This window comes from Meleagris gallopavo, chromosome 1 (genome assembly GCF_000146605.3).
Source record: "Meleagris gallopavo isolate NT-WF06-2002-E0010 breed Aviagen turkey brand Nicholas breeding stock chromosome 1, Turkey_5.1, whole genome shotgun sequence".
NCBI classification, from domain to species: Eukaryota; Metazoa; Chordata; class Aves; order Galliformes; family Phasianidae; genus Meleagris; species Meleagris gallopavo.
Window position 1 is genome coordinate 22,173,283 of NC_015011.2, and position 27,262 is coordinate 22,200,544.

Here is a 27,262-nt window from a genome sequence, read left to right on the forward strand (position 1 = left end):
TAATGCAGAGATAATCTAATCTGAGAGGCAGGGATGCTGTATCTGGAACCTCAACTTCAGTGAGCTGTGATAATTTGCAGAAGAATTGCAGCATACTGCAAATTGCAGGAAGAGGAAAGGAGCTGTAGGAGTCTGGATGGAGTAGTTACTGCTCATGTGCTTATGGAGGAGCTTACAACTTTGGAGCCTGGTATGTAAGATGAAGATGCAGATAGGTTAAAAAAAAGGGTGTCTAAGTGGAAAAGTATTACTTGACTGCCTATTTTATTTCAGTTTAATTAATTAATAGCAGTGGATGCTTCCTTTGAAGACCATAAAAACCAAGAGATGGTGATGGATATGATGCCCTTACACAGAGCCTGACAGCTCTGCTCCTGATACACGACAGCAAGCCCTCTGATTTCAGACAAAAGCCAGTGATTTCTGACAACTGGAATAACCACTTCCTGGGTTAAAGAAAGATGTTAGAGGGAAGAACAGAGATATTTGGGAAGTCTCTGAGACATTTTTTTTTTCTGACTGCATCTCTGTCAATCATTAGCCAAGTGCATAAACCTGTAAATTGTAGTGTATTCAGTTCCCAGCAACCGCAAGGGACTGCTTAATCAGAATCAGGTCCTAAATGGCTGTATTATTTTGACTTAGATTAAAGGAGCTTCTACTTAAGTGTACTCCCATAATGTGCCAATTTATAATAAAAGCATGCACAAAACTTACAAAATTACGTGATTGCTATGGGCTGCTCTGCAAACATAAAGTGGCTTGTGTTTTGAAGAGTATATACAAAAGGGAGATGATGACATGCAAGTAAACATCTGACACTTAAAAAGTGATTACAACTTTTTTTTTCCCAGATCAGCAATCACTGTGTGGATTTTGTTTGCAACTATTCAACTTTCTTGCTTTGTTATATAGTATCATTATGACACACAAAGAAAACTTAACATTGTCCTCCAGGGACACAAATTCATTCCGTACCACAGTGCAGTCACTTCTGTGAATATTACAAGGAACTCATCAGCTAAGCAGGAAGCAAAAAAGCCTGACATGAAGGAAACTGATTCACCAGGGACAAAGGCACGAGCCCTAGTGATGCACTGTGTGACTTAAAGGAAGCAGTGAAGGTTTTCTAAGAAAGCTAGGACAAATAAAGGGCATCTACCTGAAGTCATTAGTTGGCTAAAGAAGTGATCCAGCATGGCTGCAATGCTACAGTAGGACTGCAGAAAGTTTGAGGAAGTGATAGGCTGTGCTAATCCACACTGTGCCCAAAAACACAGAGGAAGCTCAAACCAATACTAATGCAGAATATGCAGCCCTCAGGCTACCCAGTAGGTTCAAGATCACTCAGTAGCATGAGGAAGAAAGCACTGTCAGCCTTCAGTTGTATCCTTCACAGAGCTTTTCTGTCAGACGAAGTAATGAGTATGCACGACTCATGTCTTGTAGTAGTCAGAGGAACAGAAAATGAAATCAATTTAATCTCAAATTGTCTACAATAAATATCCAAAGAAGAACAAAAATGTTTTAATTTCCATGCAAAGCAAATGAGTTTAGGCAAATGGGATTTAGAAGCTTAAGAGGAGTAAGTAATTGATAAAATTCACAAAGAATTATGAACACAGACTTACAAGAAATCTTCCTTGTCAAATTTGAATGGTATGTACAAATCAGACAAGCTCTGGAAACAAGTCTGAGTTGTTAATGAAGTTCTTCCCCTCACAAATAAGTTACTTGTGCACTAGGTCCCTCTGCACTTCCATTCAAAATAATTCATGTAGCATTAAATTAATCCAGCACATTTTTTACGTATAGGTCTGGTGATAAGAACTCGCCCAAGAAACACCTGACCTAGACAGAAGGTGACTTGATGAAATAAAGCAACCTCATGCTTCCAGGTTCCAGCTCCAACTAAGATACAGAATCACAGAATGTCTTGGTGTGGAGGGAACCTTAAAGATCACCTAGTTCCATTGCCCTGCCACGGGCAGGGTTGCCACTCATACTAGGCCCTTCAAAGCAAAAAATGCCCATTTTTTTTAGAAGAGAGAAGTTACACATTTTTCTAGTTCTCCTTATTAAAAACATGTTTGTCTGGATACTTCCAAAACATCACAGATGTGTAAGACTGAAAGTTCCTCTGGTCTCATTGCTTATTTTTCCCATTTTTTAAAAGGATTTAACAAGAAGGATTCCACAGCCTTCCTAAGCAACCTGTGTCTGGGCTTCGTTGTTCTCACAGTTTTTCCCTATATCACAGATAAAACTTCCATTCCACAAATCAAACTATTTCATCCCTTCCACATAAATGGAGTGGAGAACAACCCATCACTTTACAACAACTTTCAAATATTTGAAGACTATTATTGTAACTCTTTTTCTAAGCAAACTTAGTTCCTTAATTTTTTTTTTTCCTAAGGAGTTTAGGTTTTCTGAGGTCCCTGTCATTTCAGTCATTTTTTTCTCTGGACCTTTTCTCAATTTGTCACCATATTTTCTACAAGTGTGCAGCTCCAGAATGAATACAGAAGTACAGCTGAGACCTCCCTGGCGACAAGTAGAGCAGAATAATTGCCTCCCATGCCTTATGCAACACTCTTGTTAACTCATCTCAGAATGGGATTGTCTTTTTTTACAATAGCAGCATATTGTTAATTCTGATTACAGCCAACTGCCATTTATCCACCTAACCAGGCAGTCCCCATTTTGCATCTATATGTTTGATTTTCTTTTTTTTTTTCCAGTTCAGGTATTCTGTGCTTGTTCTGCGCTTATCAATACCCTTGTATTGATAAATTCTACTTGACCGGTTTCTGACCATTTCTCTCATTGATCAAGCTCGCTTCCAATTCTGACAGTGTTCTCAAAATTCTTACAAACTCCAGTATGTTGTCCTCCATGAATTTGCTAATCCTAATTTGCTAATTTTAATTTGCTTCCTTCTGTCTAAGATATTGAAAACACTGAACAATATCATATCTAGGAAGAAGTTTTGTTGGATATATCTTCAAAGGCACTATGAAATTACTTTCTATTTTCACACTACCAGAAATTAAAAAAAAAAAAATTCTATACTTTTGTTTGTATAGAAAAAGCTACAGTTGTAGGCATTGATTTGAATCTGTTACTCCCATAGGCTGAAACAATAGCTATGGGAAATGTAAACTAAGTCATTCATTTTAGTGAGATATTAAATAAGAAGTTTCATGACAATTAAATGTCAATGATCAGCTTTGTAGAATCAAGCTAATGTGTTTGTAATTTCTCTTTTAGCATCAAATAATGAGGAGTACACACAGTGATAGTTGTGTATAGTTGTGAGTGATTCCTCACTGAATGCCAAAATATCCCAGTTTTTTCACTCTTTTAATACTTCTACATAAAAAGTAGAATAAATATTTACAATGTAGTCCTGTACTTCTGTTACCTATGCCACCACTGCTGAAATCCACACATTTAATTTTTGTAGAAACATGCCCCATTTATGATGTGATAAAAATTGTCTATGACTACAAGGTAGGGCAGATTAAAAGTTTAGTTTTAAGTTAATGGATATGTTTTCACTGATTTCAGTTGGCTTCAGTTTCAACTGTTAGAAAAAGAATTTTGAAATAAGTTAGTTAATTGCAGTTGTAAAAAGTAGTCCTTACACAGCAATATTTAAATGCTACTTGCTCTGAAATCTATCAAAATGAGATTTGTGGGTAACAACATACTCCTTGTAAGAATGCTAAATATTTAATATTCATACTTGCATTTATTTTAAGACTACATATCATTGCAACTTAGTGGTGCTTGAACAGGAAATAAACTTTCAACATAAGCAGTATTTTGCCTCAGATACAGAGCACTTTATGAGCTAACTTCTTTATATTGACTCATGCTTACTAAGTCAGTGGAGATACAGAAAGGCTGAATATCCCTGCAGAATACGAATGATAAGACAGACAGCTGTTTAGCTGGTAGCCAAGTCCTCAGGAGAAAGAAAAGAAAAAAAATTGAGTCACTGAAAAACTGGAAATTGTGTGACTGTGCTGAATGGATCAACAGTAAACATGCAAAATGGTTACCGCCATACCTAGCAAATCAGTAGTTTAAATAATTTAGTAAAGATTAGAAAAGAAGAACATGCTAAACTGTGTTAATTGGGAAATACTAGGTTATGCATGTACAGAAAACTCCTGAGTCTCTCTGTGCTGCTGATTATACCTATTGATGACACGTGAAAATATGCCATCACAATGAGATCCAGCATACAAGAAAAAAAGCAATTCACCTTGATAACCAAAGTAATAAAATCGGGTAAGTTCATCAAATTGATAAAGTCATAGAGTTAGAGACTGGTAGTAGGAATTCTTGTTAATAATGAGAATGCCATCACAGGAAACCGTGAGAGAAGAGAAGAATCAGACCACACCAGTCCACCATAGAGGACTGTAAACAGATAGTGTGATGGAAAGGCAAGTGTGTTCTAAATCTCTAACCAGGCAACTTCTAGGAAAGACAAGAAAGTACCGATGTCTCTACGCAATGCCATTGGAAGAGCTCATCTGGGTTACATGCATGACGTTAGTCACTCACGTTGAAGACACCAAAGAAATTTTAACTGAATCATAGGCGAGCAAAGAAAGCTAGTGAAATGATCAAAAGAGGACGAGACTCAAATATCTTCGGTTAATTAAAAAAAACAAATGGGATGGGGATATCAGTGCAAGTAAATGCTGGTAACAGAAAAGAAGAACTCTTTAAGAAAATATCAAGGAAACCTGATGACCTAAATGGTCCACTCATACAGTTGGCCTGGAAACCTGGACACATTTTAAATGTCTAGTGTGAGTTTCTAAGATAGACTTTTAGTGCAACTATGGAGCAAAAAATCCTGCTTTTAAAATGGAGTTTGGTTAACTAAACACAGAAGACAACAGGTTGTTGAATTTGAAGAGTCCATTTCTGGTCCTAATAAGGAAAAAACCTAAGCCTTTCAATGAAAGGAACTTAATCACAGTGGAAAATCCTGCTGACTTCATTTACAGGGGCTAAAGCTGAGGATCCAGAGGGACAAATCAATCTACATTGTTGCTGAGAGCTCTTCTCTGTATGATGAGTGAATCTGATACAGAGTATTTCTAGTCTACCTAGAAATTTATTGAAGCAAAACATAATCAAATTACCTGGCAAAAACTACCTGGAACAGAAGCTACTGGTAACTTACTCATTGGAGCAAAGATTTTTATTCATGTTTATTTTTGGAGTCTGTTTATTAAGTAAATTATATCTTTTAGAGAAAAAAAAAGTGACACAGTTTTTCAATGTTTTTGAATGGATAGATTCAAGATGTACTTTATGTTGACTTTCACACAGGGAAGCATATAAAAAGTTTTTTTGCTAACGACAGTGTTTCAGATTTAATCATAAATCATAAGGAAACATTTTCAAACCTTCTAAAGAAGGTACTTAATGAATATAGCACAATATAATCTTGCTGTAACTCATCAGGTTTTTTTTATAAATAGACCTGCTGAGCTGATGAGCTCAGGTAGCATGTAACACATCTATAGATACGTCAGTACTAACAACTAGAAGGACAAAGCCATTATTCTTAATTGGTCTATATTTTTTGGATGGTACCAAACTAGGGGTAGTCCTATACAAAACATGCAACAAAAATCAGACTTGGTATGTTCTGTTTAACTGTGGTATAGCAGATAAGTGGCTTCCTTATAGATGTTCCTATGAAATGAGTAGTGGATTTGCTGCCTGCTGTGAACTCTTGCAGCCATTCCAGCTGAAGGCACCATAGTAACCACACTGGAGAGTGTCCCTGACATTTAGGGAAAGGCAGCTGGGAGAGACTTCAGGATAGTCAGGGAAACACACGCCTGGCTCTTTCTCCATCAGTTACACGGGAGGAGAAAGAGTTTCTCCTGGAAACACGAGAGGAAGTAGCAAACTGAAATGGATTTCATGCAGGCATTAATGAATGTCAAGCAGAAATAGGCAAAAAAACACCACACAATCAGGTGATGGGTGGGAAAATTAAGAACTTTAAAATGCAAAAGGGAAACTGAAATAGTAGCTACTCCATCAGACTAGAAATAAACTAATTTGACAAAAATTGTCAAATGGAAATAGTAGTGAGATGGATATAGAGAAAGGGGATGGAGTGAGAAAACAAAGGAAGTCATCCATTAAAATTATTTTTAGCTTTTTTTTTTTAGTTGGAGGTCCTACCACATATATAGTCCTGACTTGGCTCCCTCTGAATTCCATCTGCTCAGGCCAATGAAAGATGGACTATGTGGGCAACACTTTCTTAGCAATTATGTTATTGTAACAGCTGTGAAACAGTGGGTCACTACCACTGGTGCAGATTTTTATGACTGTGGCATGCAGTATTTTTTCAATTTTTTCCTTCCAGTTAATGAAGCAGGGTAATGCAAGGCAGGCATTTTGTTGTGTGCTTTTTTTTTCATTAAGTCAGTAAAAGTAATTGTTGTCAGTCTTATTGTGATCATGGAACCAAGTCCTAAATTTGACTCCCTACAAAGGTAGGAGATGTTGGATGTTTAAGATAAATCTCCAAGTCCTTACATGCAAATAATTCTTCCTTCTCTTTCCTGCATTTGATACACTTTGCTTTTATGTTTTTAATGCCTTCTTTTTTGTAACTGCTTTTTAAAAATGTCTCTGGTTAAGACAGTTTTTTGTCAGATAAAGCTCACTGACAGAGAGGGCACTGACAGAGAAACACCAGTTCAGACAGAACACAGCTTAGCTCTGACATACAGCATCTATAATAATGTATGGAAGAAGACAATCAATTATTTCTGTGGCTCCTAAAACAGGATCACTGCCAGGCAAAATTGGATTAAGCCACAGTTTAATTTCTTATAAAGCAATCTCTCACAGGAGAGCAGAAAAAGGTCTCTGCAGGAAGGATACAGAGTCAGTTGAGAACACAACTGCTAAAACAGGCAGGAACTGGCTAAAGTTCTGTGCAGCTAGATGCCCTGATCTGGCTTTTTGCAAAAAGAACTTTTTGCACTTTTTAAAGCTGAAACACATGATTTGAACAGAACTACAATTCTGGCTACAAAATAGAGGGGACAGCCAAGCTGATTAATCTGGTGGATGCACAGCTACTCTATGGGCTCTGCTGCAAAGAAACAGTTTCAGATCTTGACAGCTTTCAGCAGGACTTTTTCCATGAGACACGATGCATTTGAATGTTCACAGCAGTTCCATATGTACCACATGCACAGAATAAAGGCAGAGGGAATAAAGGCTGTGAAGTCAAGGGAAAATACAGTGGCATAGAGCCTTAATCTGGAATCATATACTATTTGGGACTCAAGCAGCTTCTAGAGTTATCTTTGATTTCTTCAGTGTGGTGCAGAAAGCTTGTTACTGTTACAGAGAAACAAGGTATAGACTTCTTAGGGGAAACTTCCCAGAGTGAATCTTTCCATTATAAATAAGCTGTACAATTCTCCTGTTTAATTCAGAAGTGTGCTGATGTGCCAATACAAGTCATGATATTGCATATAAAACAAGTGTATACAAATAAACACCACACAACATTCCTCAGAGACTCTTGATGGAAAGTATTTTGTGTACAATTAGCAATGATTTCTGCCTCTTGCTAATTTATCTTCCTTGACATGAATTACTACTGCTTTCAGCAAGCCTGCAGCCTGAACTAGCTATTGCTGACACCTTCACAATCTCATGGCCCACAGAGCAGCAGTGAGCAGGTGGAAAGAAATGCAACTACCATGCTAACGCTGCACAGGAGACCTGCCACAAAGCTACCAACTGGGCTGGCTCTGAATATGTAGCGAAGAGAAGAAGTGCATTTTTGTCTCTGAAGGTGACATTATTTACACATTACAGAGGGAGGCCTGACAGTATCTTTTCTAGAAGTTAATTTTAGAAAGATCGGGATTTTTCAGTCGTTTAGGGTTTTTTTCTAGCAAGTGTCAATTTCTCCAAAAGAAAACTGATGATGGGATTCCACAGTTTCTCATCCTGAAAAGTTTGGAAAAAATATTTTTTCTGTGAAAGAAAAAAACCAACAATCTAAAGGATTTGAAAAAAAAATCAAAAATACATTGTTTCATTTAAAAAAAGATGTATTACAGTATACACAAATGTTTTAAAACTGCTTTAACCCCAACTCACCCACGGAATAACTAGGCCACAAATGGCTTCAAATTTGTCAGCACAGAAATAGCTATTGCCCTTAATTCAGTAGGTCAGCAGAGTGCACATACAGAATTGGATTTGAGTTCAATAGAAAAGAAAAAAAAAAGCTGATATAAACACAGTAGAAAACCCCTACGAGTAAAAATGTTCATGAGGGCTGTAGCAGGTGAGTAACACAAGGCCTTCTGAAAACATAATCTGTTGAAGAATCACTTGCAGGGCTCTAAACTTCCGAAATTGTAAATCACCTTGATATGGTAGTGATGATGATATCGAAGTAGTCATCTGTGCTGGAAGTGAGCAGTCGTGAAGCACACATCCTTCCCACTTTAGCACAGATTGAATGTGCTTGTAAATGAGAAATGATTCAGGAGTATATAGATGAGGATACTTTTGTGATACTTTTGAAGGACAAAGAGGCTTAACCACATGCTGTAGTCTACTGTGAAAAATCAACAATCTGCTTTTTTTTTGTTTTAATTTAAGTTCGGTGTATTCCCAAAGACAACAATTCTGTAAAAGCTTTCCATTTCAAATCACATTTACTTAGTAGGTAGTCTATATCTCTGTGACCCTCGGTCAGACCTTGTCAAAACATCTGTGCCACACTTCGCAAATACCACATGCTTTGATTTCTACACTTCAGAAATGGGCTCTCTTGCATTTGAATAATCTAGATGGTGCTCAGAAATAGATGACATGCAGTTTCTGAAAATGACGCAGCTGGTTTGTTTCTTTATAGCATTTAAAGAAAGAAATGGGGGAAGGAACAGGCCTTATCAGGAAACTGGAAAACAGATGACTTAAATCTTTATCAACAGACGTTTTCCAGTGAGATGCCAAATATGAATACCAACATGCTATTTTTCATAACTATCCCACGTGCACCCAACTTTGAAAGTCCCATTAATTTGGGGTTCATTTTTCCTACCTTCCCTGCTTCCAAAGATCTTTGCAAGTTTTCCATTCAGTTTTATCCTAGAAATATTAACTGAATCATTCCTCCTAGCAATCTTCTGGTGAGGTCACATCTGGAGTACTTTATCCAGCTCTGCGTTCCCTCCCCTCTCCCATTCAAGAAGGACAGAGAACTACTAGAGAGAGTTCAGCTGAGAGACACAAAGATAACGAGGGGCCTGGAGCACCTTCCTTCTGAGGAAAGGTTGAGAGATCTGGGGCTGTTCAGCCTGGAGAAGAGAAGACTGGGGGGATCTTATCAGAAGTGCCCAGCAACAGGACAAAGGCCAGTGATCACAAACTGGAACACAGGAAGATCCAAATGAATATGAGAAAAAAAAATTCTACTTTGAGGGTGACAGAGCACAGGAACACAACCAGAGAGGTTGTGGAGTCTCCTTCCCCTGCCTGGACTCTTTCATGTGCAACCTACTGTTGGGAACCAGGCTTCAGCAGGGGGCCTGGACCAGATGATCTCCAGATGACCCTTTCAATCCCTACAGTTTTGTGATTCTGTGATAGAGCTCAAAGATCATTTCTGCTGATCTGAAAGAATGGAGACCGCTGATGAGACTGTAGCACTTCATATGAATTCAAAGGTCTGACCATAGATATATTGAATGGATTTCTTATTGTGTTGAATAACATGCTTTGTGTTGTTGAGTCAGTAAACTGAGACATCTTAAAAGTTCACTTCTCTATGGTCATTGCAGTCAGCGTGTAGCTCACTCATTTAGTACAGCTTGTCTCCTTGATGTGAACAGATGCATAACACTGCAATTTCTGTTGCTGAATCATCAGCCTTCCCAAGCCCATAATAATGTGACAGGCTTTTTAATTAATAAGTCTGTGAATTTAATGATAAAACACTGGAACCATGAGTGGCTGTGTGATGAGGGGGATGTAAATATAAGTAATGAGCTTTCATGTGTGAAAAGATATGGCAGCCTCTGAAGCATAAGATCTACTGAAAAAAAAAAAGACTCTGCAGAGCTATTTTTATAAGAGTTAATAAAAGAATGCATGTTATTTTGATTTATTATACTGCATCCTTTATAGAAGAAATACTCAGGACCCAAGAGTACAGACCTTCCTTTATTAGTCACAACTGATGCTGCACATCACTCTTGATTATATTTTGTGAATATAAACCACAAAGCAATTTATTTCATAGAAGGAGATAAAATGATCAAATCTCCTCACAATTTTCTGCTGATACTGCCATGATAGCAAGACAGCAAGAAAAAAGAAAGTATTATGTACCATCAACCCCAGAACAAGGTTCTATCCTGCCCTTGATGGTAAGATCTGTCACCAGTTTTTGGCCAGGTCTTTCTTGGAGACATTTCAGTTTGGTCCTGGATTCCATCTTTATGTAATAAGGCCATTTGAACCGGCAAGACAGAGCGAGGGTGAGAAGAGAGTCTGAAACTTTTCAATTTACCTGTATTAATTTTTGAGGTAATAGAAACAGGTGACATCTTACAGAATAAGTACAATCAGTCACCAATGTCAAAGTTGCTTTCTTGAGCCACGGTTCAGATAGTGTAGATGCATGCTTACTTTTTAGGCTGAGTGAAAAGCAAAGTAAACCTGTGGATGTTTATGGACATGAGCAACAAGTTTCCCATAAACTTTATGAGCAGTGAATGTGCACTAGAATTGCCACAGTATTATCATACAATAGAACAAAATTTGAAATTAAAACACTAAAACTTTTTGGACAATGAAGAGAATTACATTTTCTCAGTACCACTGAAAATAAGGCCATTTTTATTTCAGAGTTAAACAGCAGGCAACTACACTTGAAATCATCAGCATGAATTTCCAAAACCCTGGGTGGCAAAAATAGCCTTTCAAATGTCAACTAAGGTTTTGCCTTTGTAATGATAATAATGTGGAAAAATATAGTATGCAGAGATCTTCAGGAGCTGCTGAATTAGACATACAGTGGTAACAATATTTAGTTTAACATGATTAGTTTAACATTCAACATCAGAGCAAAAACAGCAAGCCGTTATGTTTAGGCACTGTTACAATGGATAGCATTGGTGCAAGGGTCAGAAGAGCATCTACACACTGTCAAGTTTTACTACTGAGATATAACAGTTATTCAAAATTATCTGAAAAGATTATAATTAATTTTCCTGATGAATACTGCATTTTGTGTGAGTCAGCAGTGTCAGCATGTAGCAAAAAAGGCCAATAACATACCAGGCTACATTAGCAACAGTACAGCCGGCAAAATAATTAATTTTCCTATACTGAGGTGACATCTAGAATACTGACTGCAATTTTAACTTTCTCTCCAACCCAGTATGAGACAGATATTGACAAACTAAGGACCACTGAGATGGCTGGGTGGTTGGAGCATATCCTATACAAGGAGAGACTGAGGCAGCTGGGTTTACTGAGGCTGGAGATCAAAGAATAGAATCATATTATATCCCATGTTGGAAGGGACCCACATAGATCATTAAGTTCAACTCCTTGCTCCACCAAAAATCAGACCTAATCTCTGAGAGTGTTGTCGAAATTCTTCTTGAACTCTAGCAGCTCACTGCCATGACCCCTGTTCCAGTGCCTGACCACAGTCTGGTGAATAACCTTTTTCCTAATCCTCGCCTGATCCTGTCCTGACACCCCTCCATGCCATTCCCTCGTGTCCTGTCACTGTCACCAGCGAGCAGAGCTGCCCCTCTGCTCCCTGCGAGGAGCAGCAGCTGCCATGAGATCTCCCCTCAGCTCCTCTGCTCTGGGCTGAACAAACCCAGGGAACTCAGCCACTCCTCATATACCTTGCCCTCTAGACCCTTCCCCGTCTTTGTATCCCTCCTTTGGACTTTCTCTCTTTCTCAGTTTTATGTCTTTAGATTGTGGTGCCCAAATGTGCCCATGGTATTCAAGGTGAGTCTGTACCAGTGCAAAGAACAGGGAAAGGGGAAAGCTGGCTGAAGTCTACTGCTACGTAAAGGTCATCTACAAGCAGTGCAAAGTTGAAGGGCATGGGGCAATGGTCACAAGTTGGTATAAGAGAAACTGCAGCTATATAATTGAAAAAAAAAAACTTCAAAATAAAGGTAGAGCACATTGCCCCAGCTGCAATACCTCAGTCCTTGGAGAATTTCAGAACTCAGTTGGGCATGGTCTGAACAAGCTTTGTGCAGCTTTAGTTGGACCATAGGATCCTCAAGAATCATTTCAAACACAAATAATGTGTCCAGGTCTGGAGCCCCCAGTACAAGAAAGACAGAGAGCTGTTGGAGAGGGTCCAGAGGAGAGCCACAAAGATGATCAGGGGACTGGAGCACCTCCCCTACGAAGACAGGCTCAGGGAGCTGGGCTTGTTCAGGGTGACCTCACTGCAGCCTTTCAGTACCTAAAGGGAGCCTTTGAACAGGAGGGGAATCAACTCTTTGAAAGGGTAGATAACTGCAGGACAAGGGGAAATGGTTTTAAGTTGAGGGAGGGAAGATTTAGGTTGGATGTCAGGGGGAAGTTCTTTACAGAGAGAGTGTTGAGGTGCTGGAACAGGCTGCCCAGAGAGGTTGTGGATGCCCCGTCCCTGGAGGTGTTCAAGGCCAGATTGGATGGGGCCCTGGGCAGCCTGGTCTAGCATTAAATGGGGAGGTTGGTGGCCCTGCCTATGGCAGGGGGGTGGAACTTGTTGATCCTTGAGGATCCTTCCAACCCAGGCCATTCTGTGATTCTGTGATTCTGTAATTCTGTAATTCTTATTCTAACATTCAGAATACCCCCAGAGAAAAAAGAGAAATATGAGATACATTTTGCTTGGAGGAAAAGACAAAAACAAACAAACAAACAAACAACAACAACAACAACAAAAACAAAACCAGCAAATCACAAAATTATGTTTGAATACTCAAGAGACGTCAAAGTTCAGATTAAAATCACCTTTTGCCAAGGAAAGAGTAGCTAGTGTCTACAAGGCAACTGTGGCTCATTATAGCATATAACTAATGGCAGCACAAAGTGAACTTAATAGTCGTGAGGAGACAAAGAACACTGAGCTGGATGTGCTATTCATTTGCATAATTCAATTTAAAAAATTCTTCAGTTTTTGTAATTCCTGTTCAGAATTTCTTGCTTTTCATAGAATTTAGCTCAATTTTTACCCTAAGCCACATAACTTGTTTATTGTAAAATCAACAAGAACTCAAATCTCAGGACTAACAATCTCAATCAAAAAGAATTGCACTGAAAAAAAACCCTTCTTTGTGGCATCTTTTGCCTAACCTTTGTTGTAGAGCTAAATAACGTCTAAATGATCTCTGATCATCAACTTCAATATAACTGATTTGAGAAAATACCTTTTCTCAGTATACTTGTTTTTTCAACAACAGTAATGGTTGAATTCACTTTTAGTATATGACAATTATTTAAAAATATTCGTTATGTCATCAAAAATATTTTCTATTACTGCTTTAATGAAAAAACAGAAAGAAGTTTATTCAAGTAATGTCTACTAGTAGACTAGTTCAAAATCAATTTCTCCTGAAAAAATGGATGCAAACACAATGTTCACTTGCACTGGCTACATTTTTAATACTCTACTGTCTGTGCAAATATACACAAAGTCAGGAAACACATACACAAAAAAATAATAAAAATCATGCTTGAAAGTGCATGAAAGTCTGTGGATCAAAGCTGAGTTCTTAGAAGTAATACAAAATGTTTCCAGTAACATTTATGCCATCATTAGACATTTACCAAACAATCAAAACGTGATGATGAGTCATATAAATTAAAGTATGTGAAACTACTCCATTAGGATATATCACCTTGAAAAATTACATGGTTTTCAGAAACCAGACGATCTTTGGGGCCCTTTTAACCCAAGCCATTCTATGATTCTATGATTCTATAACTGGAGCTGTCTGCATGAAAAGTGCTGAAGCAGGGCTCTCACACTTTACGTCCCCAAGCACCATATGCACCTGAGTATATACGTCTGGTTAAAGAGAAAGGCTTTGCCAGCAGTAAGTCAGTAGGGAGAGGCACGCAAAGTGAGATGACTACATGCTGGTATCTCAGACATTACAGGAGTGAGACAACAGGTCTGAGTTCTCCAGCTAGCAGAGTCTATGCTGTTTTGACATCCAGCTATACAGAACACACAGCAAACATAATGTGAGGCTGTTGCTGCAGCTGCACAGTGGGTGCATGCTCTAGTGGGCTGAGTTAGCCTTCTCTGATGTCCTATGTAAAATTCATTCAGTGTTCTTTAAAGTAAACTCATAAATTGCCCTCCGGTCACCTGTAATCCTGGAGGCTTATCTCTGCACTTCTCTAACTGCAATATTTAATAATAAAAAAACGGATGGATTTTGGACACAGAATATTGTATGATTGATTTTATGCTTGAGTTTTGCCGTAAAATGTGTGTAAGTGGGAGTTTTCATTATAAATCTCATTTTGAAGGGTTTATGACTAGCTTGTTTCAATTCTCTCTAGGCTCAAAACTTGTTAGATATGTTTTACCCTGGAAGATAAAAACGGTCCCAAAAATGAGAAAAAGAGTGAAAGAAAGAAAAAGAATGGTATAATTTTCTTTAGGTGCAAGAACATATTTTGAACCAAGTATATGGAACACTGAAATCTGGCAGTCCTTATTTAAACAATAACTGAAATCATTAAAAATGGAAGAACCTGAACACATTCATAGGAAGACAATTTTTATGTTCTGAGTAAAATACATGTATCATTTAGGAAAAAAAATTACCTTTCCAATATTACTGGAAGTGGCTTGACTTATACAGAAGAGTCTAGGAGGGTAATTGTGAATTTCCTATAGCTCTTCCATGTTTAAGAAATGCTCATTCAGAATTTAAGGATATAACTTTCTTATTCATGCAAATGAGATTTTACTGCCTAATGACTGACTTTTTAGGATAAGTAGCATGGTACCTGAAAGGATGCTCGAGTAGTCAGAAGCAAAGCACAGAAGTTCATATGCAATATATGGTTATATTCTCACCCACAAAATGCACTGCACATTGTTTCAGCCTTTCTGTGTGCTTTTCAGACTTACCCGAATAGAAGTATTCAGATGACAAAAGAGAACTTAACAATGAAGGCCCAGCCTTCATCAAAGTGTCAAGTTTAAGGTTTTAAGGCTTTTTCCAGAAGTCACAGACATAGGAAGCATAATCTCTCCTGCTGTAAAATTGCTGTAATTTTTGAGAATCCATTTTCTACATTTTTACTTCAAGAATTGTTTAGGCATACGGTAGATGGTAGATACACAAAACAGGCTCTTGAAGTTATCAGAATGAACGTGAAGATATGAAAGCAAAGTAAGTTCTTTGGTAAGAAAGTTTTGTTTACCTGTATATGACCAATCCACTTCTTCAGTCAACTTCCGCTGCTGTCTGTAGTATCCGTATACCAAATCTGCAAAATAGCAATGAATTTACAATATTAAAAATAGAGGCTAATAGGAACATGACATATAGATGACCCTCTCAAGTCCAAGAAGATAACTGTGGGAATATATGATTTACTTAGTCCTTATTTTGAACTTCAAACTGTAAGAACTGGTTGACTGGAATACAAATACCATTTGTATTGTATCATATAAAGGTCACAAACAAAACAATGTGTATTTTATGTGTTTTTTCAGTTCATCTGAATCTTGTTTGTTATTCAGTTCTTAACTTTTAGCTTTACACTTGACGTCATCTGTGATGTCCTTCAGAAAGAACCAGTCTAAATTACTCGAAAGTCAAGGAAAGCTGAATTTCAACTTCAGTATAGTTAGACTTCACAGTTTTTCTCTATATCATTGATGCCATTTAAAGATAATAAAGAAATATTCAAAAATTTTGCTGCAGACTAGCATCAGCACTGTAACTAATGTGTGTGTATCTCCATAAACCCTACTGAGAAAAGTTAGATATTAGATACTTTTTATAACATTGTTTTTCTCTAGAGAGACTGACTGTATAAATTGATTTTTTTTCTGACTACTGAATAACCTTCACCGTTGTGCTCTTTGCTGGAATAATTCTAGCAACACTGCTGATGCATGCACATAGAAGAATGTGCCCCATAATACTTATTATTATATGCAAATTGGAGATTTCTTTGGCAATTTCTAGAGTAATAATATCTTCACAAGTTTCATTAAATACTGCTCTGAAGAGGCACAATATAACCCATTTAAGAAATAATTGCATATGAACACATTGAGCACACATATGGATTGTCTCCTTGAGAAAATGCCATGGAATTTTGCTCACATTCTGCAATATATACAATTTCATGAAACAGAAGTATAACATCCATTTATTTTTCTTTAATAGGAACAAGTCTGTAGCACTGCTTATAGTGCATTAAATCACAATTGCTATTTGGAAGGTTAGCACTCTTCTGTGCTTTAGAATGATTTTCTGAAGTCCGCGTATTTTAATAAATTCATCTGCAACCTCCATGAAATTGGAATTCCTTTTCAATGTTTTTCTTTTCTCTTTCTTCCTCCCCATCAAAAAACACCCTTGCAACACTTAGCAACATTCAGTCACGACTAAGATTTCTACAAAAAGAACAACCCTCCCACGTGAATAGCAGAACCGAAAGCAGAGGCAAAGGGCCTCATGTGCACGGGAATTATCTTTGGACTATGTTTTCAAGTCAGCGTGCATTGTGCCTGCATCTTTAATTAATTATGTAAAAGAAAGCTGTTTAAGTTCTGATTCACAGGTGTTAGTTGCTGTCTCCAGTTTCCTCCTTTATCCATTGTCCTCCTAATTGTTACTTCAAACAATCGCTGGAGCATTCATATGCTAAGTGCGCAGGGTTTGGGCGTGAGAGCGTCCCACCACTTTTTAAACTCCTCATGAAGCCCTGATGGACAAGGAGCGATAGCTTCAATGAGCAAGAAAAAAAGGGGCAAGGTTCACTTTTTTTGGTGCATTACACACTTACAGACCCAGTAAATCTTACGGAAAGTCTTTATAAATGCCAGGAGACCTTAGGAGTTCATACAGCTTCTCTCCTCTGCCATTCACATATTGTGCTACCGCAGTCCCTCCACAGCCCGCTCACAGACAGTGATTACCCGTTGTCTTGGGAGTGCCTCTTTCTGTTACACGGGTGACAAAGTGGAGGAAGAAAATTAAATTTCATTTGGGGAAGGGAGCAATTGAGGAATGAGGGATGTCAGGAAAAAGTGTGTGTTTCTATAGGAATGTACGGGGACAAGCACATGCAGCACTTCCTGCAATGAACTCCACTACTTTCCCTGGGAAAACCTCACCATGCACGGTATGAAGCCTTGCTGTGTAAACAATGATCAGCTGAGAGTACAGAGACCAACTAGGAGGAAACGGTTTTAGAGTTAACAACTTGAAAACCATTTTTCTTTTGGAATATGACAGCAGGTACCTCTATTTAAATAATGTATTTAAGTTCCTAATGTGTAATTTAAATTTGTATGGTATTCATAAGAAAGCCTTCACAAAAGTCTTGTGGTTTTATATGTAAATCTACAATACTGATACTTGAACTTTTAATCATCTCAAGAATCAGCATGGCTCTTGTGATGCTGACCACTTCTTCAGCTGGTACACAAAATAGTCTGAATTCTACTGCTTGAGGTGTTGTTTTATGAAGCAAAAAAAAATCCTTTATGTTCTCCTCTGCTTTCAGGAGGTTGTTGAACATGTTTCCAAAGACTATTGATTTATTCATAGTGCAAGACAGCGCAGTTGTGAGATCGTGTTTCAGCTGTCTATGGTTATCTTCCTATGTACGTCAGGGAGACATCCAGGATATCATTAAATCATTAAATGCTGCATAGAGCCAGTGTCAGTTTATTGTATTGCCCTGCCAGTGAGGGGGCACAAGGAGCTGGGAGGGGGCGGAATCAGGACAACTGATCTAAACTGACCAAAGGGCTGTTCCATACCTTATGATATCATGTGACAAAACAGTAAAACTGAGGGGAATGGGCTGGGGGGGCCAGCTGCAGCTCAGGGACTGGCTGGGCATCAGTCAGCTGGCAGTAAGCAACTGCATTGTGCATCACTTCTTTTGTAAATATATATATACACATATATATGTAATCGTTACTGTTATTTTTCTCTTCCTTTCCTGTCTTAATAAATAGTTTTTATCTCAAGCTATGACTTCTACTTTTTTTCCTGATTCTCTCCTCCATCCCACAGGGAGCAGGGGAGTGAGTTAGTGAAGGGCTGTGTGGTGTTCAGCTGCCTGCCAAGTTAAACCACAGCACAGTGTTTGCGAGGGGCAGCTGGACCAACCTATTTGTTCTTGACCTCGTCTCATGCTCAGTCACAGAGAGAAAACAGAGAAGATGGGTTTCTGGTTAAACCATAGAGCTGGGAGTAATAAGATCTTGTAGGTATTTTTTCCATCTAAAAGGTATAAGTATCCAGGTTTTCTTCTTCTAAACATGAGTTTGATGTCTCTCTTGCATTTATGGGCCTTAGTCAAGTTGCTTTTGATTTACTTCTATGAATGAAGCATTCAGAACCTCAGTGTGTATTTATTCATCATATGTAAAGGTAAAAAATGAATAGCTTTAAAGATTAAAATAAATGTCTGTGAATGAAATCTTGATTTGACACTCTGTGCTGGGATAACAAAGCACAGAAAAAATTTAAAAGAAATGGAAATGGAACTTTGAATCTCTGATTTTTGTCAGGAGAAATCCTGTGAAAGATGCTGAGGCAACAAGCCACAGTGCCTTCCAGAGACCCTGCTCCTCAGGCTGAGAGAAAAGTGTACTGAGAGTACAGTTCCTGAGACACAAAGTGTGTTTGGGGATGCCACACTCAATATGCTGCTTTGCTTTGCAGGATACAGGGGGTAATCTGTAATTTTAGAGCAGGCTGCTATAATTTTACCAGGTCTTTATACCTGTCCTTTTTGCCAAGGTGGTGTCAAGATACCAGTTGCTAGACCCAAAAGAACAAAGGGACAATCTCCTGTGGTTTAGCCCTTGCTAACCCTAAACTACAATCTGAACTTCTTTGCTGCATTGCCAACAAAGCTTCCATTTATGAGATTCTGTTTTATTTATGGAAGCTGAGACACATTTAGATATAAGATTTTCTACAAACAAGGCTCTGTGTGTAAAGTAGAGGTAGGCACTCAACTCTTCACTCAAGTTGCCAACGTTGCTTGGTCCTAGGAAGTCACAAGTCACTCACTATTTTTTCTCCTGTCCCCAGATCGAACTGAGGAACAAGGAGAGTAATGGACAATGGCAACACATTACAGTCACATACTGGCATTAAAATCAATACAAATTTCAATCTACATGGATAGGATTGGATTTGTGGTTCTTATATTGAGGAAGAGCATAGAAACGCCCTGGGTTCCAACAAGGAATGGGCTGACCAGAGAGGTTGTGGATGCCCCATCCCTGGAGGCATTCAAGGCCAGGCTGGATGTGGCTCTGGGCAGCCTGGTCTAATGGTTGGTGACCCTGCCCATGGCAGGGCGTTGAAACTAGATGAACTTTGATGTCCTTTTCAACCCAGGCCACTCTATGATTCTATGACTCATAGAATCATAGAATCATAGAATCACCAAGGTTGGAAAAGACCTAAAAGATCATCCAGTCCAACCGTTCACCTATTACCAATAGCTCCCACTAAACCACGTCCCTCAACACAACATCCAGTCTTTCCTTGAACACCCCCAGGGTCGGCGATTCCACCACCTCCCTGGGCAGTCCATTCCAGTGCCTGACCACCCTTTCTGAAAAGTAATACTTCCTAATTCTATGATAAGGATGTAAGCAATCACTGAAAACGTGCTAATTTTCTCTTTGAGAAATATGAAATACAGAAATTCTCATTTTAAACAAAATTGTGCCTTATGTTATCTCCCCTACATACACTTACATTATTGACACTGCACAAACTGGGTGTTGTCAATACTAGAAGCTTATACAAGTTTGGAATAGATTACAAAAATCTGTAAATGAGAAATCCACAAACACAAACACCTCTTAAACAGAATGATACCGCTTTTGGATCACTATGTCCCTGAACCAAACACTGATAAAACTGGGAGGATTATACTGGAAAATTATCATTACATATTTATTTTAATGTACTTACCTCAACATTTGCTACTGCCTGTTGCAAGGTGTTATCAGAAAAGTGGCTTGACCTAGCAAAACATTCTTCAAATTTTTATTCAAATATGTATTTGTAATTTATTCAAATACATATGAGCATCTGAGAGCTTGCCCAGACACTCAGCAAGCTGTTCAGAAGGACAAAGAACGAAGCATCCAGATTTATGTTTCCTTCTGCAAAGACTGACCTAAAACCACAGAAGGCTCTCAAGGTGAACAAATTTATGTCTAAAAGTGAATGCCTTGGATGCTACTCATCCAAATACAGTAATGTAGCTATGACTTTATGCTCTACTTGATCTACTCTTTTTGCTCTTCAACAACACTTTTAAAGAACATAAGACATTTAGAAAGTCACATTTTTAGACTAAGACACTGGAGAAGAGTTAGGTTGAAACACAAATTGAAATAGTATGATAAGAACAAAGATGAAATTAAGAAGAAAAGAATAGCTGAAATAGCTTAGGGATATGCATGTAGCTAGTGGCTTAAAAGTGGGACACTGGGCAAAGATCCCACAAAAAAGTCAGAGAGGAAGACAAAATGCACAGCTGACATAATATTTTTTCTTTAAAAAAGCTACATGTCATTAGGAAAATAGATGCTTAATGCTTCTCACATATTAAAAAAAAAAATCCAATAAATAGATTAAAAGGCTTTAATTATACATTCTACTTCAAAAAACAAACAATCTTAAACAAAACTAAAACTATGCAAGATCACTTCTATTGATAAATAGAGCGTTTCCTCAATAATCATGTCCTTATTTTAGCTCCTTCTGCTGACAGAAAGTCTCAGCACCCATTTGTATACTTTTCAGCATCTTATGATGGTGTAGTTTCGTTTTCTTGACTTCAATAATTCTTGATTTATGCTGACAGATTAATGAAAAGATTCGGAGCACAGTAACCTATCAATCCCTTTGAGATAATGAGCTACATTTGTCTAAATAACGTCTCTTTTAAGGATTTGTTCAATTTGTTAATATCATCTGTAAAACCCTAAAAACACCAAGATGATTTTATAGCCCATTTCTACCATTTAATATATTCTTTCTCCCAGAAAGTCAAAGTGTCTAAATCTTTTGTCAAGATGGGCCTGAGAATTCTGACAGCCCTAGAGAAATTTAAAATCGTATTTTTTTACCCACAGTTCCTTCTGGGTAGGCTTATTTTAGTTCATAGATACATTTTAAGGTATCTATAAAGAGAGTCAGTTCTCTTCATCATGCTGGAGTGTAGGCTGCTCACTGATACAGACTGAAAAGTGAAACTTTCTGTGCAACAAATATGAAGCCAAAACAGAACTCCTCTTGAAAGGTGACAATTGTGTGTACTTACTAAGAATGTGCATTTACTAATACAGATTGTATTAAAATGTGGAAAAGAAGAAAAAAAAAAAAGACTGATGAGTTTAATTGAAAAGTAGCTATCATTAAGCAAGCAATCCTTTAAAAGGATAATACCTATGGTATGAACTACGGTTTGTAAATCACATTTAACCACAGTTTTCCAGTGCATCTCTATATACAAAAGCAACAAGGTCCCCCTGTACTCAGGTCTGGTGAGGCCGCACCTCGAGTACTGTGTCCAGTTTTGGGCCCCTCACTACAAGAAAGACATTGAGGCCCTGGAGCGGGTTCAAAGAAGGGCAACAAAGCTGGTGAGGGATCTGGAGCACAGGCCTTATGAGGAGCGCTGAAGGAGCTGGGATTGTTCAGTCTGGAGAAGAGGAGGCTCAGGGGAAACCTTATTGCTCTCCATAACTACCTGAAGGGAGGTTGTAGTGAGCTGGGGGTCGGCCTCTTCTCATGTGTAACAGTGATTGGACTAGAGGGAATGGCTTCAAGCTGCACCAGGGAGATTCAGGCTGGACGTTAGGAAATACTACTTCTCTGAAAGAGTGGTCAGGCACTGGAATGGGCTGCCCAGGGCGGTGGTGGAATCACCGACCCTGGAGGTGTTCAAGGAACATTTGGACATTGTGATGAGGGATGTGGTTTAATGAGAGCTATTGGTGATAGGTGGATGGTTGGACTGCGTGATCCTGTGGGTCTTTTCCAACATTGAAGATTCTATGATTCTAACAAGGACTCCAGTTTGACCAGTTTGTGTTCTACTCTATTGCAGTTTTACATGCCTGGAGTTTACAGAATGCTCTATTGTTTTTACCAGCAAGTGGAAAGTGGGAGTGAGCTCAAAATACCACAGAATATGACCAAACTGCTTAAACTTGCTGCTTCTGCTTTCGTGGTGACTACTGGCAAAGTAATAGCGTATGTTAGATGTATCCTTCCATTTGTAATCTTGTATATCTGGACATTAAAATGGTCTGACAGACTTCAGCTTCCTACACAACTATTAGCAGTCAGATGAAGCATCGATTATATTAAGTTTTAAGGCTTCACTAAGAGTCCAAGTAGCTTTCAAGTGCCAGCTCGTTGAAACCAAGTAGACAACAGAGTGTTTAGGTAGGGAACTGGTATCTTTTCTATGAAGCTCTTGGGCTACATACAAAAGTAACCCAGGAATCCTGGATGACTGGCCTGCTGCTGAAGGATGTTTAGCAAATTTTAGGTATCTAAAAAGAAAACCAGAAGAGACTTAGGAAGAATGTAATCTTCCTGAAGATGTACCACGAATGTTCAATTATTGCAGTGAGGCAAATTGGGTCTTATGATAGAGGTGGGAAATTCTATTAAAACGCAGGGATCAAGCTGTGCCTCCTGGAATACACTTTTATACAATTGCTTCCATTCAGACTCTTCTCCTTGAACCCACTTGATCTTATAGTGCTACACATGTAAATTAACAGAATCACATTAAAAAAAAGCTAGGAAAAAATCCAGGCCAGACGCGAATAAACAAAAATTCAACCAGGTCAGTGAAACTACAGGCATTTAGTTTTAAAATGAATTTACTTCTGTTAGCACTACTAGAGAAGTAGGAAAAGAGAGAACTGAGCAGAACTGGACTTTCCTTAAATGTTTATAGCAATGATAATGTAGTTTTATTTGCATGACACTCTTCAATGGCACTTAATGCATGTGCCTATTTTTTTGCAAAAAAATAAGAGGTCCTCTTCTCTAGAATATAGAATAATATTTAATGAAATGAAACATATGAATCAACCTACATTTTTCTGTCATCCTATGGATTCTTTGGGGAAAGATGTCATATTAAATTTAAAAAGGACCAAAAAAACCCAACAAACCACCAAACAAAAAAAAGGAGGAATATATTGAAACTCCTCAAGGAATCCAAGTGTAATCCTGGGTTTTACAGGCTTTATGGAAGAATGGCAACTACAGAGGGAAGTGAGTGCATTTGGGCATTCCTCTATGTTTTGCCAACTTTTACACAATGCGAGGAGAGCTTCGCACCAAAGTTGTATTTTCAATAATCCAGGCACTGAGGGCTCCTGCTAGGCTCTTGCTAGTCAGCATGTTTTACTCCTTTTGAAAAGCAAGTTGTCAGTATCTGGTCCTCTGCTTCACCAACCATGAATGAGTATGGTACACTATTCTATTCTACTCTATAATGTTGTTATTTTCAGATACTGCTGAAAACAAAAAGATGTATTGATGGCTCCTGGAAGTGTTTGTTTGTTGTAGCTATCTACAGTAATATTCTTGGTTTTTCCCATCAGATATTTTGATAAAATGTGTGAGATATCAAATAAAATAAAATCATGCCATTTTAAAATAAATTTTCTTCAAATTTCCTTTCTCAATCTCATTTTTAAATTCTTTTCTATGCCTTATTATCTACACTTCATTTATCATTTGATGTACTTCTGAGGTCAAATTCTGTCTTAGATTTCATATATGTACAAAGCAGTACCATGATGGAAACAGGAAGCCCATTCTAGTTCTGCCCTATATCACTCCCAAAACTAGAACTTCAGAGATACATTCAGAATTCAGTTAATGTTTGGCAGTGGGGACTCAGGAGAGTGTCAGACATTTTGCATGATCAATGTAGTCATTTACCTCATCATGTACCTTGTTCATTTGTATTTAAACTATACACTCTTCATCTTGGAGAGGAGAGGTAAATCTGCCAGGGAAGTTACACAAGGCCCATGTGAGTGCAGACAGAATGTTACACCATTATACAGGTATACACCTCTACCTTCCAATCTCCTAAGATCGAATTTATCTACATTTCATGTAGCAGTAATAGAAAACAGAATATAGCTTTATGATTTCAGAAAAAAATAGAGCCTGTTTTGCTAGTTCATATACTTTATGTTCTTTCCATATACATAGGTTGCTCTGAAAGTAATGCCTCCTATTTATTTCCATGGAAACTACAACAAATATAAAGAGCACAATAACGCTATTTGATAGAGTGAATTCTCAGCTACAAAACACTATTTTTCAGCATGGTCACCACCAATACCTATGCATTTGCACCAGCGATGGACAAGAGCCTGTGTGCCATGCTTATAAAAATCTGCACCATCAGAGGTAAACCTTCTGTTGCTGTCACCACTGCCTCACTGTGCTCAAGTCCACTGCTTGGTCTCCATCGATGTTCTGCAAGCACAGATGAATGTCAGTGTTAATGGGTGCCATTTTTTCCGCGGGGAGGAATTCAGTGACGCACCTTTGTTCCATACACACTTTCATGTCAGATGCCATTCTGTCAGGCTGCACCTCGGCTGCCATCTGTCACACAGCAATAAAACGTAACTGAATATTGGCAGGAAGGTTCAACCTCTACTGCCGTAACACCAGTATCCACTTCTGATATCACTGGCCAATAAAATAAAATAGGAGACATTAATTACAGAGTAGCCCTTTATGCTTGCTGAATTCTGTCTCCGGACATAAGCCCAGTAGAGCAAGGTTTGACACACATGAGGAAATAATAGCCCTATAAGATGATAGATACATGTTTTAATCAACCATTGTAAATATGAAATTTCCCCTTACTGCAATAACCATTTCCCAGTATAATCCAACTTTTCACTAAGGCAGTAAAGAGCCTTTTCCCAGGTCTCAGGTGGTGGTGGCACTTCATGAAAAGCCTTAATTTGTGCACTGAACCACAAAATGGAGGTTCTGACCTCTTGTTACTTGCAATCCTACACTGAGTGTATAACACGGTTTGAACTGAAAATCCCATTGAGGCAATTCTCTCTCCAGGTTCAGATTAGTTCAATACAACTGAAAGTTCATATATTATGGCAGTCAGCTGTCAACACTCAATAACTGACTGCAAATTGACTATGACTTTCTAGCAGTAAGAAATTAAATCTTTGAAACTAAAATCAGTATGCCTGACAATGTCATTATGATTCATAGGCAATTTTTTTAACCACAAACTAAACACTGTAAGACATAGAAATTAAATACAGAATTTCTAACTAACAAATTTGTTTTCAGTTAATTTCAATTACTCATCTACCAAGATTAAATGATTTTAATTGCCAATTAATAGAGTAATTAACTGTACTGTCAATTAACTACAATCAGAATTAGAGGAAAACATTATCTAAAAATGTGTAGTGAGTTAATGGCTTGTGCATACTAAAATCTTGTAAATAGATTTCAGTGCACCTAAAGTGACTTGTTAACTTGTAGGTTGCTGACAAAGCCATTACCACATTGGGAATTCAACTGCCAAAGCTATTTGCTGGTTTGGATCAGTTCTCCCGACAGAACTAAGGAGTTGGAGCTCTTAAGTGATGAAGAATTAGTTCTCCAAAGGGAGACTGAACACTGAACTCCCACTCTAGGGTCTTAGAGAGTCTCAAAGCCCTTGATAAACAAATATCTGCTCTTGTTGTGGGTGTACAATGCTAAAATCCTGGTAAAGACATTAATTAACAGGCTGGAGGAGGGATGGGAGAGGAGAGGAGAGGAGAGGAGAGGAGAGGAGAGGAGAGGAGAGGAGAGGAGAGGAGAGGAGAGGAGAGGAGAGGAGAGGAGAGGAGAGGAGAGGAGAGGAGAGGAGAGGAGAGGAGAGGAGAGGAGAGGCATACTCTGACTATACCAAAGCAAACAAGGAGTTTTAATAATAGGAATATATTAACATGGCTATACTACCAAGTCGAGCAAAGAAAAGTCAACTGAATCAGTTAAGGACAGCATGATGAAATAAGCAGCACAATGTAACAGAATAGTAACAAAACAGTGCAATTTCAATTACCATATATAAAATGCCCAAAGGATTCAACAAGACAAAGGATAGAGAAACAACATAAATGTGAATCCAAAAAGTATCACTTAAGCAGAAGCCAGTATGGACTTAATAGAGAAACCCATTAAACATGGGCATCCTACATTTTGGCTTGCATAGGATGCACTGAGTGAAGAGGAGTGTCTTGGGCAGCATACACAAACGTTGTTCTGAAAGTAATGGCTCCTATTTATTTCCATGGAAACTACAACAATAACACTATTTGATAGAGTGAATTCTCAGCTACAAAACACTATTTTTCAGCATAGTCACCACCAATACCTATGCATTTGCACCAGCGATGGACAAGAGCCTGTGTGCCATGCTTATAAAAATCTGCACCATCAGAGGTAAACCTTCTGTTGCTGTCACCACTGCTGAAACGCACCACCCACTGCCTCACTGTGCTCAAGTCCACTGCTTGGTCTCCATCGATGTTCTGCAAGCACAGATGAATGTCAGTGTTAATGGGTGCCATTTTTTCCGCGGGGAGGAATTCAGTGACGCACCTTTGCTCCATACACACTTTCATGTCAGATGCCATTCTGTCAGGCTGCACTTCGGCTGCCATCTGTCACACAGCAATAAAACGTAACTGAATATTGGCAGGAAGGTTCAACCTCTACTGCTGTAACACCAGTATCCACTTCTGATGTCATTGGCCAACAGAAAAAAATAGGAGGCATTACTTTTGGATTAGGCTTTATAAAACATACAATATTGTTAACATATAAGTAACAAAAAAATTTAATTTTTAATAATTTTTCTTTAAACTATA

At 38.3% G+C, this 27,262-nt stretch overlaps 1 protein-coding gene across 1 annotated transcript in view; it reads right to left on the reverse strand.

The window, feature by feature from the left end:
- The window catches only part of PTPRZ1 (protein tyrosine phosphatase receptor type Z1), a 142,858-nt gene that overhangs the window by 86,295 nt on the left and 29,301 nt on the right, over positions 1 to 27,262 (reverse strand). Inside the window, 1 exon segment of the mRNA XM_031552126.1 lies at positions 15,511 to 15,576. Coding sequence (XP_031407986.1) covers positions 15,511 to 15,576 — 66 coding nt within the window.